Source organism: Panthera uncia, chromosome E3 (genome assembly GCF_023721935.1).
Source record: "Panthera uncia isolate 11264 chromosome E3, Puncia_PCG_1.0, whole genome shotgun sequence".
In the NCBI taxonomy this organism is placed as follows: Eukaryota; Metazoa; Chordata; class Mammalia; order Carnivora; family Felidae; genus Panthera; species Panthera uncia.
The window spans coordinates 30,552,381-30,565,931 of NC_064815.1; the positions used below are offsets into that span (position 1 = coordinate 30,552,381).

Sequence of the window (13,551 nt, forward strand, 5' to 3'; positions counted from 1 at the left end):
TCGGCGGCCCCTTCCCGCACGGCCAGGCCGGCCCTCCCCCTGCGCTGGCCGAACGCCTGTGCTTACTTCTGGAACATTTAAGACAGGGTGTCATCCTGACACCAGAAGTGTCATCCTGAAAAGGAGGGCTTCTGAGGGAGGACAGAGAACCTGCTGCGTGCGGGAGGCCCCGTGCTCTTTGTCAGAGGGGGCTGACCGGACAACGCTGGCGTCAGTGACACCCAGGCAGAGGCTGGAGGACGTGGCCACCTGTCCCACCACGAGCCAGCCTGGCAGACTGAGCACCCACTCGCTTCCCGCACGAGAGCCGGATGTGGGAGGACGCAGATCCTGGGGCGCCAGACTTCTCTGTAAAGGGCCAGGTGGTAGATAATGTAGCCTTTGTGGGGCACGAATAGTCACCATCCAGAATCCTTCTTCGTTGTTTTAAGCCCTTTAAAAAATGTGAACACCACTCTTGGCGTGCAAAACTTCTCCGGGAGAAAAAGCTTAAAAATTCATATTCTCCGAAAGATAAGAGAACCAAAAGGATTTTTGGAAATTCGAACCCTGAGAGTAAAGAGAAAGGGTCCAGTGGCAAGACTGGAAGACGGTCCGGGAAAGCTCCCAGACAGTAGACAGATGGTATGAAGGACAGGGGAGCGTGCTGGGTCCCTGCTGGCGGCTTCTGGGCCCGATGGCTGGCACCCTCCCGACACCGGCCCCAGACAAGGAACAGCCCTGGGAGGGAAGTCTGGATTCTAGGACCCGGGAAAACCAGAAGGAACGGGGCCGGTGTGGGGGGATGGGGCTCCCAGCCGCGGCCCTACGTCCCCCCCCCCCCAAAGTAGCCTTAGGAAACGGTTGTCCCTCTGCCGGAGGCACTTGCCCCCCACGGCCCAGGCCTCGTGACCTTGGCGGTAAAGTGAAGCCAGAGGGAAGCCGAGGAGAGGAGGCCAGACGGGAGGGGAAAGAGCGGGGACGTGGCAGCCAGGGGGTCAGAGATGGCCGCGCCCACCCCCAGACCCACCTGCCCCGAGGTGCTGGCAAGCGTGGCCGATGGCTGAGCAGTTCCGTGGCTGCACTTGCACAGAGAAGCCCAGCGCTGCCGTGTGGAGACCGTGGGCCAGAGGAGCCCATGAAATCCCCAGAAGGATAAAGACCGGACGCGTCCCGAAGACTAGCCCTCAGCGTGGTGTCCGACTTTCAAGAGCAACGCCAGAAGCCGGGGATACCCGCCGTGGAGGGCGACAGCGTGGGCCGGCCCGCCGACTGCGGGGTCAGCAGTGGTCCTCGGGAAACCTTGGTCAGGAAGCTGCCGGAGCGTCTGTGTCACAGAAATGGGGATTAGCTCAGAGAATTGGAGAGAAGTTTCCAGAAAACAAGGGAGGAGGGGCATCCCTGGCCAATGGAGAGCGGGGTCGCGGGTAACCTTGCCCGTTCTCTTTTGTGGCGCACGAGTCCACCCTTCTCCTCCCCTCCTCCCTTTTGGGCTGCTCGTCCCCCTCCAGGAGGCCTCCCTGTCCTGGAAGGCTTTGACTTCACGCGCGTCTTCAGCTCTAGGGGTCGGATCTCTTCATACTGTGAGGCAGGAATCCCCAAATCTCCGGGCTCTTTTCCTGGCGTCTCAGCCCCACGCGGTGCCGCGGGGGGAGGCACGTTCAGAGGACCCAGCCCTCGGGGCGATGCTTGCTGGCCGCTCCCCAGAACGGCCGTCCCACCTGGCGCTCCCCCGGCCACCCAACCCCCGGCCCTTCGGGGGCCACGGCCCGGGATGTGCCGGTTGGGAGCTCGGACCCTGTACCCTGGCCCCCAGAGCACCCAGGAAGACGATCCTCCCTGGGGGCGGGGGGGGGGGGGGGTGCCGCGTGGGGCCTCTGACCACACGCTCCTTCTTGTCACCCAGATGAGCTGGGCCAGCCTGAGGGCTGCGTTCCCCGCCCTGAGCCCAGCGCAGCTGCACCGGCTGCTGACACAGTACCAGCTGGCCTCCGCCATGGGCCCCATGAGCGCCTGGGAGCCCGATGCCCGGGACAGGCCCGAGGCCTTCAAGTCAGGTGAGCCTGATCAGAGGCGGGAACAAGGGGCCGTGGGGGCCGGGGTGGGAGCAGGCGAGAGCCTCCTGGGGGGACTTCTAGAAGAGCTTACAGAGCCTCTCTCCTCCACCCTGCTGCCCTGGAGGCTATCACAGATGGAGGTCAGGGAGCCCACAGCCCAGTTCCGACTTTGGGGTCAGGCCCAAGGTCCTACCCCACATGGGGACAGATGGCAGGGCCTCGCTTGGTGCACGCAGCCCACCAGGAGGAGAACGGGGTCTCGGCGTCGAGTGCCAAGATGGTGTGCGGGCCCCGCACCCATGTCTGTTCACACGCAGCTTACGTGTACGTGCGCGTAATGTTTCTCACGAACAGATGCACGTCTCGTCGTTAGCATGATGCACGTAATGACAATTAACAAGATAGAAGATACAGCTAGAAACAGGGCCTCGGGCTCATTTCTCCCGTGCCCCGTCGCCCAGGGCATGGCCGGTGGGAGGGACTGCTTGGAGCAGGACTCTGGGCCCCGCTGGCCCCTCGCGCCCCTCCTCACTGCCGGGGCCAGTCCCCGGGTGGGTTCTCTGCTCAGAGCTGGTGCAGGTGTTGGCCTTCCCGCCGTCTGAGCGTGCCCGTGTTCTGGGACTCGGGGTCCTGGGGACCGTGCGGGATGCAGTCAGCACGGGCCTTGGGAGCACCAGGAGGACAGGGTGGGGGGTACAGAGGCAGGGGAAGTTGGGGGCGGGGCAGTGGGGGTGAGGCAGCTCGGGCCTCTTCCTGGGTGCTCCCTGGGACGCAGAAGGGCCCAGAGTGTGGTTTGGGCGGGTTGCCTTTGCCTGGGTCCCACGCTCCCGTGTCCCCGGTACCTGCAGTGTCAGGAGGGGGTGGCTGGTGGGCCCGGGGAGGGGCCGGGCGTTTCTTCTTGGCCAGCGCGGTCACGCCGTCCTCACCGCCGTCGGCAGAGGACGTCCTGGAGTCCTACGAGAACCCCCCGCCCATCGTTTTGCCGAGCGAGGGCTTCCAGGTGAATCTGGAAGCGGACTGCCCGGACGCCGGCGTCTACCAGCAGCTTCTGTACCTGCGCCACTTCCTGTGGAGCCTGCGAAGCAAACCCAGCCCTGGCGCCGGGACTTCCCAGCCAGGGTGCCTTGAGGTACCCGGGCTGCTCTGGCTTTGATAACGGGGCTGGTGAGGGCAGCCAGCACGGGGCCTGGCTGCTGCCTCTGGGGCGCCTGGGGGTCGCCAGAGGCGGGGGCGGCCCCTGGGGTCTCCCGCCGTGGCGGGCCGCTGGGCACCTGAGGCCTTTGTCCCTATCCCCCCACCCCCAGGGCCCGCAGCACACCCCCGAAGGGCCCCCGGGGGGCCACAGCTGCCCGCTGGTTTCCAGGGGAGCTCGCGAAGCCGGCCAGGTGCGCCCTCCTCCTCCTCCTGCGGGGGCTCCCCGCGCACAGGGCCCTCCAGGAAGGCAGAGCCGCGGGGGCCCCCAGGCTGGCGTCCTGCACGTGGACTCCTCGTGCCTGCTCACGCCTCCCGGCACCCCGCTCGGCCTCGAGCCCGCTGTCCCCGACTGGCCAGAGACCGGCGGCACCTGTGGGAGAGCGCTCCCGGAAGGGAGGCGGAGCGGGCAGAGTGGCCCTGGAGGTGCAGCTGGGGAAGGTAAGACCTGTCCCCAGGCTCCCAACAGCCCCCAGTACCCCCCCTGCCCCCCCCCCCCCGGCACCTGGGCGGGGCCCCTTTGGGTCACTGCAACCGTGCGGCCCTAGGGGCACGTTTGGCCTGGGCTTCCGGTACCTGCCCACGAACGCCCGAAGCCCGTGCTGGGCAGGCTCCAGGGGCCCCGTGAGGCGGGCTCAGGGTGGTTCAGGCCCCCGTCGAAGGGCACAGGGTGCACGCACAGCCGCCTGTGGGACGAAGTCCCTCCCCCTAGGGTGGAGGAAGGGACGGCTCAGGTGGTGTGCACCAGGGAGGAGGCTGGGGGGAGGGCTGGGGGGGGGGGCAAGGAGGCGGGGTGTGCGTGTAAGTGGGGCCGGGTGGGCCATGAAGTGCAGGGCAGAGCAGCCCCCGGCAGTGCCCCTGCAGACTCTGGGTGTGCCCCAAGGGCAGGGGTCACCTGGGCAGATCCGGGCCCGAGGCAGGGCACCTGCTTGCTGGTGCGGAGACGGCAGCCACACGCTCTGCCTGAAGGCCTGATCTGACCGGTGGGGAGAGAAGGCACAGGACCCTGGGTGGGGGGCCGCAGAGCTGAAGAGTCCCAGCTCCGGCAGGGACGGGGTCAGACATGGGGGCGGGGGAGGGGGCGAACGGAGGCGGAGTCACCGCTTAACGGTAGAGGGAGGGGAAGGGGGCCCTGGGGGGCCCTGGAGCAGAACCCACCGTTCACCCTCTGGAACCAGCCAGGCTCTGGGAGGAGCTGCCGTCCCCGGGCGGTCACGAGGGGGCAGGGCGCACACCCTTTCCAGGCACGTGGGGGTGTGGCCGACAGGCGGGGCCGGGATCCATCACCCCCCCGGGGGTCGGAGGGGACTTGTCCCCCTTGTGCCCAGATGGGCATCTTGTCGGAGCCGTGGGAGCGTTTCCCTTTGGAGGAACGGCGGAGCCCGCTGGGCGGGGACAGGGTGGGACAGTACAGTGGCGACGGTGGCACGAGCTGCCCTCTCCTTCCACCCGTGGCCTCTCTTCTCCCCTGCCCAGGAGACGGCGTGGCTCCGGCGGACGAGCCCCCGCCCGCCCTCTCCAGCCGCAGCTCCAGCGCCGAGGACTTCTGCTATGTGTTCGTGGTAGAGCTGGAGCGGGGTCCCTCCGGCCTGGGGATGGGCCTGATCGACGGGATGGTGAGCGGCCCCTTGGGCTCCTCCTGCTCAGGACCGCCCCACGCAGGCCCACGGCTCGCGCGGTCACTGGGAGACCACGGACGGGCGGGGCGGGGCAGGGCCGGCCGCAGGCTCGGGACCGGGCTCGGTGGGGCAGCTCGGTGGCGCTTGAGAGAAGGGCCCGTGCGGCAGCCGCTTCCCCGGCCGGCCATGTCCCCTCTGTCCCCAGACCTCAGGGTACCGGTCCCGGGCCTGGGGGGGTGGGTGGTGTCCGGTGTTGCCCGTGCGGACACGCCGGAGGCCACGAGAGCGACCCCCCCCCCCCCCCCCCCCCCCCCCCCCCCCCGGCGCCCCCCGGCCCCCCCCCCCCCCCCCCCGGGGCCCGCCCAGCCCTGAGCTGCTACTTGGCCCGCAGCACACGCCGCTGGGAGCCCCCGGGCTCTACATCCAGACGCTGCTCCCGGGCAGCCCCGCGGCAGCGGACGGCCGGCTGGCCCTGGGCGACCGCATCCTCGAGGTGAACGGCAGCAGCCTGATGGGCGTCGGCTACCTGAGGTACGCCGGCCCTCGGGCCCGGACCGGACCGCCCAGCCGTTAGGGGAGCCCGGGCCCCTTACCCCCGGCCCCCACCTTAGACGAGAGCGAGAGCGGGCTCGGGCCCCAGCCCACTCTTCGACCTCTGACAACACGACAGCCCCAGCGGGGCCCCTCGGGGTCACGGGGGGGGGGTCCCCAACCCAGGCGCCCCGGGAGCCCCACGCACCCCGAGGCTGGACCCGTGGCGGATCGGCCACACCAAGCGTCTCCCCGGGCTGGCTTTCAGGGCCGTGGACCTGATCCGACACGGAGGAAAGAAGATGCGCTTTCTGGTCGCCAAATCGGACGTGGAGACGGCCAAGAAGATCCGCTTCCGCACCCCGCCTCCCTAGGGCGGGCTGGAGGGACCGCTGTGGCGGCCGTGCCGTGTGGTCGCGTCCCCTGCCGTGGATAATGTACATCTTAGTGTATATTTTATTTATATGACAGACGATACGAAGTTGTGATGTTTGTTACAGAGCTTTTATGTTTGCAAATTTTAACGGAAAAGTATAGATTCAATAAACTATCTTTCGTACTCTGAGAGGCTGGTGCTGCGTGCAGCCGGACGGGGGGGGGGGGGGCCGTGCTGGGGTCCCCAGGGCCTCCCCCCTTCCCCGCCAGCTTGGGAGAGACCCTGGGAGGACACGGGATCGCGGTTTTAAGGGAGTCCGTCTGCCCCCCACCCTGCCCAGAAACGAGCAGAGGGGAGGGAGCAGAGGGGAGGGGGCAGTGGGCACGCCGGTGCGGGGCCCTCCTGGTAATCACAGGCTCGGCACCCGTCCAGGAAATGGTCTAGAACCTCCCGGAGAAGGTTACAGTGAGGGCCTTTACCCACCCTGAGTACCCGGGTCTCCTCCCCGCGACTCACGACCCCTCCCAGTTTCTCCTCGGATTGTGGAAGCTGAGGCTCGACCCTAATACCAAGCTCTTAATCTGCCGCGGGGCTGGCATCCACCTGGTCACCGTCCCTTCCGGACGGGAAACTCACCTCCTTGGCTACCAGGCGGCCGAGCGCGTGCGGGGGCGAGGCCGGGTTCGCATCGTGGTGATAGCGCGGCTCCGACACGTCCACGCTGGGAGTCTTTAGCAGGCTCCTGCGGCCAGTGTAGCCATGGCTCCCGTGTCGTCCTCACAAGTCAAGGCTGGGCTCTGGGCCCGGGTCCTCATCTTTGACAGGAACAGACACCTGGGGGAGAAGGGGTTTCCGGCTGGTCAGTGGCAGACCGCCCCTCACGTGGAAAGGGGTCTCCTGGAGGGTGCACGGCCACCCGAGTGGTGTCCTAGGTCTGGCGCGGCTCCCTGCTGCCCTCTGGCGAGCGCAGAAGACAGGCGCGCTTGCGTCTGCCCCGGGCCCTTTCAACGTGAGGCTCCGAGATTCCGCCTGGTTGGAAGCACCACCCTCTGCTGAGTGCCCCAGACGCCGGGTAAGATGTACTGGCACGAGTTTCATCTTGGCACCCGGGTGGCTCCATCGTTTTCGTGTCCAACTGGGTTTCGGCTTAGGTGGTGATCCCAGGGTCAGGGGATCGGGCCCTGCGTTGGACTCTGTGCTACACGTGGAGCCTGCCTAAAATTCTGCCTTTCTACCCCGCTTGCGTGCTCGCTCTCTAGACAAAAAACATTTGAAACGTATGATTGAACCTAAGAGAGAAACTCTGAGAGCCCCGAATTGCAACAAGGGCACCAGTTCGGAGAGGCCAGCGGCAGCCTACGGCCGGCCGGATTACAGGTCTCGGTTCCTCACTGCTCTGTGCAGAGGAGGTGACGGAGCGTGGAGCCACGTGGCCGGGGGCCCACACACCTCAAGGCCCCCAGGGGCTGGTGCCCGGGGAGAGGCGACGAAAGCAGAGCCCACGGCAGGCCGAGCTCCCCGGGCCCCTTACACACAATAGCTCGAGAACCGCTCCCAGCCACACCGCGGTGGGACACGATCAACACGTTTTCCAGACGAGGAAACGTGTGCAGGAAGACCGATTGTCTCTAGCCGTTACCTCAATAACGCTCTGGGGGAACAAATGACGGAGCTCCATGTCTCCAGGCAACGGCACCGACTCTCGGCTCAGCCGGAGGTGCTTCCCACTCCAGGTGGGGTCCAGGTCTGCCCCACGCTTCTCCCGCCCTTAGACCAACAGACCAGCCAGGAACGTTCTCCTTGCAGAGCACAAGCGCAAGAGGCCGAGCCCAGCTCCCAAGCACGTTTCAAGCCCCCATCACTCCTGCCCACAGCCTGTCCGCCAAAGCGGGTGGGACCGCCAAGCCCGCAATCAGCGGGCCACCCGCGGCCCACCCCCCACTCCCAATCAGGCCACAGCAAGGGTGTGGGTATGGACCCCAAACCCAGGGGAACGAGAAATCGAGCCCACCGAGTCAGCGTGCCCCTCCAGAGCCAGCCGGGATCGGTACTCGGGTAGTTTGTCTCCAGACGCTTAGGCACCGCAACAGTTCACCCAGCCGAGAACACGCGAAAGCAATGTCTGGGTTGCCTGAGCTCTGTGTGCAGCAGGGAACCCATCTCCAAGCCTGCGCTCACCAACTAGTTGGTACGCAGGTTTGGGACCCACAATGTGTGCGGACGAGCTGCGCGCTGACGATGGCACCGCAGGCACCTTGCAAAAATAATACTTTTCTCTAAAACACATATTCTCAACCCTGGCCTTCCGGCCTGGAGCTCGAGGCCCACGTGGGGTTGGCGCGGGACGGGGAAAGGTCCGCGGACCCCGGCCTGGAGCTCGCGGCTCACGCGGGGTCGGTGAGGGGTGAGGGGTGAGGGGTGCGGGGAGCAGCAAAGCCGGGTCTGCCCAATCCCGGGAGGACCAGGGTGTCCCTTGGCGCGCCCCGCCCCGATACCCAGCGCTCTGCTCCGAGGGCGCGTCACCTGTCGCCTGCCGGAAGTCATCCTGAGGCCGACTGTCGGAGCAGAAGCGGGCACCCCTTGCCCGGCCAGTCCCGGGTCCGGGACCCCCCGGCGTCCACCCACCTCCGCGGCTGCCGTTTCTACAGGCGCCCGAGCGGCCCACCGGCAGGGTCCGGGCCCGGGGGCGTGGTGAAGGCGGAGCCGGAGCCCGGGCCGGGCCTGGGGGCGTGGCCGGAGTCGGGGGCGGGGCTGGCCCGGAGACTCGCGCAGCAGCAGCACCACCTGGTGGCCCGGGGGCCCCCTCGCACCGGGTGGAGCTGGGGAGCAGCCTAGGGAGCTGGCGTGCGAGGCGGGAAGCTGGCCTCAGTGGCGCGGGGGCAGGAGGCGCCGAGGCTGGGGGCGGTTTCTCGCCCCACCACACCCAGCGTGTCTCCCCCGCCTTGCTCTAAGGCTCCGAGCGGCAGGCGGGCGGCAGGGTCCCCGGGAACCACGGCCGGAGCCCCCTCTTAACGCCAGGAGGCTGTAGGCCTGAAGTCACAGCACCTGCAGCCCACCTGGCAGGGGCCCCAGGGCCCATCTATCTAGCAGGAGGCGGGCGAGAAAGGACGCGGAGCTGAGGCCCTTCCGGGGGCAGCTGCACTCCTGGGTCACCCTGCTTCCTCCCTGCCGGTATTCGGGCGGTTCTTTCTGGGACCTCCGGGACGCTGTGGGGACGGAGCAGGCAGGAACGGCCTCCGGTGTCTGGTGCAGCTGCACGAGGGTCCCCAGGGCCAGGTCTCGCAGACCAGCAGTGCACCCCCACTTCTGGCCCTGCCCCCCTGGGTGGAGAAAGCGCACCGCCCCTGCCTTGTGCACACAGATACTTGCGGGAAGAGGTTTATTTTTGCTGTACCTTTTCTCGCCCGAAACCACGAACAGCCCGAAACAGACCAAGCAGATGCCATCCAGCCCCAAATCATACCTGTGTTACCACACAGCCCACCAGGGTTGGAGAGAGACACAAAGGGCCACCGACTGAGGACGTGACGGTCCTGGCAAGCACTGAGGGACCCAGACCCACCCGGGCCTCCTCACGTCCCCTCTGATCACGGAAGCCGAGGCCCGGCCCTCACGCCGGGCTCTTCGTCACCGTCCTTTCACCCCGGCAGGAGGCCGGTCTCCTTCTCCACCAGGCGGCTGACGGTGCGCAGGGCCAGGGGCAGGGCCGTGTTGGCGTCGCGGTGGTAGCGGGGCTCGGACACCTCCGTGCTGGGCGTGAGCACGAACTGGGCCACGCTGGGCATCTTCAGCAGGGTCAGCAGCTCAGCGGCCCGCGTGCGCACGGCTCCCGCGTCCTCCTCGCAGCTCGTGGAGCTCGGGGCTGGGCTCTGGGCCGGGGTCCTCATCTTCGACAGGAACAGAGAGACCCTGAGGATGAAGGGACCCGGGTCCGCTGCAGACGTGCCCCGCACGTGGAACGGGGCCCCCAGCTCGTGGGGCTCGAGCTGGAGAAGCGAGGCGGCGACGCCAGCAGCCTACCCCCCGCGGAGCGGACATCGGGGACCGGGCAGGCATCCGGGGCCCATTCCCTTCCCCACGGGAAGCCTGTGGGTTTCCCTGTCCGGCCGCGACCATACCTGGGAATCAGGTCTTGGCTCCGGGAGGCCAGCTTGGTCAGCGTGGTCATGAGCACGGTGACGACCTGCGGGGGACACCTGGGGAGGGCGGCCGACGGGCGGGACTGGGTGACCTCGAACAGCACGGCCTCCAGGGCCTCGAAGAACCTGTTGATCTGCTCCACGGTGCACCGCCGGTCCCACGACACGGACAGGTACTCGCCGATGGCCCACACCTGGGTAGGGACAGACCTCAGCCCCCTGCGGGCCGCCCGCCTCGGGAGCGGGGGTGCTGGCAGGGAGGCCGGCCTTACCACGGAGGCGAGCATGGCCCCTCGGCCCCGGATCCCGCTCACGCTCCCCACGAACTCCAGCAGCTCCTTCGCCAGCTCCACCACCAGCGACGGGTGCAGCGCGCACAGGGCCAGGAACCGCGAGCTCAGCACCCTGCCCGGGGAGGACCCAGGTGGGCCGTGGCCGCCCCCAGGCCCCAGGCCGCGGCCCCTCACCCAGAACCACAGCCAGGGGACAAAACGGAAGGCTCTGAGCACCAGGTCGGGGTGCAGATAGTTCTGGCCCCTAAAGGAACCCGCAGCCCCTCCACCCCCGGGGAGGAGGCCGGGGCTGGCGAGCGGCTGGGCACAGGCCCGTGTGCATCGGGCCCTCCGAATGGAGAACGGGCAGCCCAGAGGGCTCCATGGAGAGGGACCTGGGCCAGCACGGGGATCACAGACCTGGGGCAAGGGGCGGACACAGGGACGGAGCGCTGGCCTGGTAGCTGGGCCTGGGGGTGACGCTAGGTGGCAGCTGGAAGGAGAGGTCAGCCACAGGGGGAGCGGGGACCGGACATGGGACCTGAGAGGGGACACTGAAGCCGCGGGGTGCGGGCCCACCTGTGCACATGGGCCTCGTACTGTGGCACCTGAAAGAGGGAGTCGCTTCTCTCCAGGAGCAGCAGCGCCAGCTGTTTGGTCAGGGCCCCGTCGGCAAACTGGGGGGCAGGAGGGAGAGACCGACTCAGTCCCGGTCCCGGTGACGTCACCTCACGCCACGCTCTGCTCCGGTCCCAGCCGTGTGCGCCAGTCCCGGGCAGGTCCCAGGGCCCCCGTTCTGGGGAGGAGGACGGGCCCCACCGCGGCTCCCACCCTTCCCCGTGACTCTGGCCGAAGCAGGCTCTGCACAAGTCCATTGCGAGGATGCCATCCCTGGGCGCGTGTGCAGCCCGTCCTCCCTCCGGGCTGCCCCGGGGCCGCGGGTGTGTGAGGCTCACCTGGGTCACCGCTGAGAAGAAGGCCTCAAGCAAGGTGGGCACGGCCTGGGCGCACTGGAGCACACGGGCACAGCTGGCCAGGGGCTGCAGCAGCCGGTGGAGGGGCCCCAGCCTGGAGGACACAGCGTGGCCCACTGAGTCTCCGCCACACGCTCCCCAGAGCCCACACACGTGCCCTCGACACATGAACGGTGGGCCGGGGCCTGAGGGAAGAGACGGCGGTCAGAGCGCCACGGCCCGGGCCACGTTCTGGGACACCGGCCTCCTCGGAGCAGGGCACGTGTCACCACGAGCGTCGTCTACCGCAGCTCTGCCCCCGTCATCAGGATGGAACACAGGGAGGGCTGGAGTGGGGCCAAGCTGCGAGGGATCTGCAGTCAGGATGCCCTGTTCTGGTCCCCAGGCTCCTCCTCCCGGGGCGTGCTACGCCTCAGTTTCTCCTTCTGTGCAACGGAATCTCCACAGCACGTACCTCGCAGGGTCATGAAGACTGACCCAGGGAGCCGGCGGGGAGCCGAGCACGAGGCCCACGTCCAGGGAGCACCCATGAGGTGGCCACTGCAGGGTGGCGGGGCAGCGGGGGTCGGCCGCGCCTGCCTCTTCGCGTCGGGAGGCACGAGGCCCAGGGGCAGAAGCAGGGTCCCACCCATCCCTGGAGCAGGCTCTTGCCACACACAGCAGGTCCCAAGGCCTCGGTGCCGCACCCCAGGGGCTTCCCACCTCTCCGTGGTCCCGCTGGCCGTGGCACGCAACAGGTACTGGAGAAGACCCTGGAACTGGGGGTCCCGGGAGGCCTCCAGGCAGCTGGGGATCTTGAGGGAGGGGTCCCACAGCGGCCTCTCGGATGTGGCTGGCGACAACCTGTGAACAAGCAGGTGCCTGAGGCCGGGCTTAGCTCGCGCAAAGACAGAGCAGACGTCCCCGGGATATCACAGCACCCGAGCCAGCGGGCCTCAGGGTGACGGGAGCAGGCCAGCGGGCCTCAGGGTGACGGGAGCAGGCCCGGGGCACGGTGTCTGCAGGGCGAGGCTCCACCTGCGAGAAACGGGCTGGGGGCTCCAGGGCCCCGGGATGGCGCCGACGGGAGGCAAAGAGCCAGAGGGAGGCGCTGTCATCGGGCAGAGCAGCAGGGGCAGGGAGGGGCCGAGGCACCCCCCCGGGGCTCACCTGAGCTGAAGGTCCAAGGCCGCAGTCAGACAGGGCAGGTCCAGCAGTGCATGAAGCACCTCCACGGCTGTGTCCGCGTCCACCAGCGACGGCAGCAGAGCCACAAACTCGGCCGTGAGCGGCGGGCTGTTCCAGGCCAGGAGCTGCAGGGACAAGCAAGGCGGCTAGATGGGAAAGGGGGGGCCCGTGTGGGGTGCACAGCCCAGCAGCAGGGCCGTCGTCTGGGAGCCCACGGGCCGCCGCAGAGGGAGGACGCCTGGGTCCCGGGTTGCCCATCGGCAGGGGGGGAGGGTCCCTCCTGTGATCCTGGAGCCTGAGACGCTCCGGCCTGTTTGCCCTCTGTCCCTGCTCCGATTCTGCATTCGCTTTCTCCCGACAATCAACGTCATCTCTTTCCACCTGCCGTGGATTCTTTTCCCCCTCTAATGAAAGGACGGTGTCTCTAGCTGAATTTGCAAAGGCCACGCAGTGACCATAACCAGTCACAAAAGACATCGGAAGTCAACAGCACCAAAGGGCTGGGCACAGCAGGCAAGGCTCCTAGATGAAGGGCTGACCGGATGTGACCATCTGGACAAACCCGTGAGAATAAACCGGTCAGGCCCCCTGTTCCTCCGAAGGGGGTCTGCACAGGGCTCTCCCCACCGGTGTAGGTGCCGTTTTCGTGTGACGCACGGACCCCCAGGCCGCCCCACGGTTCACCCTCCGCCCTGTACCCCCCCCCCGGCCCCCAGCCCCCGGCTCTGGCCGAGGACGACGACACGTGCCTTAAAGAGGTTGGGGAAGCTCCGTTTGAGAATGTCCAGGTTCCTGCCAAACAGGGGAAGGTTGTCTCTGCAGAAGCATGTGAGCTCGAAGGCCAGCATGGGGCTGTGGAAGAACTCGGAGGGGGTCCTGGTGAGCAGGTGCCGGAGGATGGCTTCCGAGTCCACCGCGGCCGCCTCCCCTGAAAGGCGCCAGCAAGGTCAGGGCCGGGGCCCCGGCAGGTGCGTCCCCACCTCTGCTGCTGGCTGGGGTCCCTCGGGGTCACGGGCCAAGCCTCCGAGGCCACACGTGTCTCCGGGACACCAGGGGCTCTGGGGTGTCCACCCCGCACGAGAAAAACCGGCTGAACTACGTTCAGCTCCTCCCGAGAGTTTCTGGTTACAGACCGATCCCTCTGAGGGACGTGATGCGGAACGTTCTTTGGAAGGTACTGGGTTCCACGGCCCCTTCCACGAAACTCCGGTGAACCCTCACGGCCAGGAGTTCCGAGGTCAGCGTG

The 13,551-nt window shown here is 67.7% G+C and overlaps 2 protein-coding genes across 4 annotated transcripts in view; one reads left to right on the forward strand and one right to left on the reverse strand.

The window, feature by feature from the left end:
• The window catches only part of RADIL (Rap associating with DIL domain), a 66,483-nt gene extending 60,541 nt beyond the window's left edge, over positions 1–5,942 (forward strand). Inside the window, exons 10-15 of the mRNA XM_049638977.1 lie at positions 1,886–2,036; positions 2,975–3,165; positions 3,341–3,668; positions 4,704–4,843; positions 5,238–5,377; positions 5,646–5,942. Coding sequence (XP_049494934.1) covers positions 1,886–2,036; positions 2,975–3,165; positions 3,341–3,668; positions 4,704–4,843; positions 5,238–5,377; positions 5,646–5,751 — 1,056 coding nt within the window. The 3' untranslated portion in view covers positions 5,752–5,942. The remainder of the gene's footprint in view (positions 1–1,885; positions 2,037–2,974; positions 3,166–3,340; positions 3,669–4,703; positions 4,844–5,237; positions 5,378–5,645) is intronic.
• A 3,173-nt stretch (positions 5,943–9,115) lies between these two features.
• The window catches only part of AP5Z1 (adaptor related protein complex 5 subunit zeta 1), a 12,751-nt gene continuing 8,315 nt past the window's right edge, over positions 9,116–13,551 (reverse strand). For all 3 annotated transcript variants that reach the window (XM_049638980.1, XM_049638979.1, XM_049638978.1), the window contains 8 exons: positions 13,055–13,233; positions 12,288–12,430; positions 11,841–11,981; positions 11,121–11,232; positions 10,744–10,841; positions 10,165–10,297; positions 9,872–10,086; positions 9,116–9,662 (listed from right to left, as the gene is read on the reverse strand). In XM_049638980.1, coding sequence (XP_049494937.1) covers positions 9,392–9,662; positions 9,872–10,086; positions 10,165–10,297; positions 10,744–10,841; positions 11,121–11,232; positions 11,841–11,981; positions 12,288–12,430; positions 13,055–13,233 — 1,292 coding nt within the window. In that variant the 3' untranslated portion in view covers positions 9,116–9,391. The remainder of the gene's footprint in view (positions 9,663–9,871; positions 10,087–10,164; positions 10,298–10,743; positions 10,842–11,120; positions 11,233–11,840; positions 11,982–12,287; positions 12,431–13,054; positions 13,234–13,551) is intronic.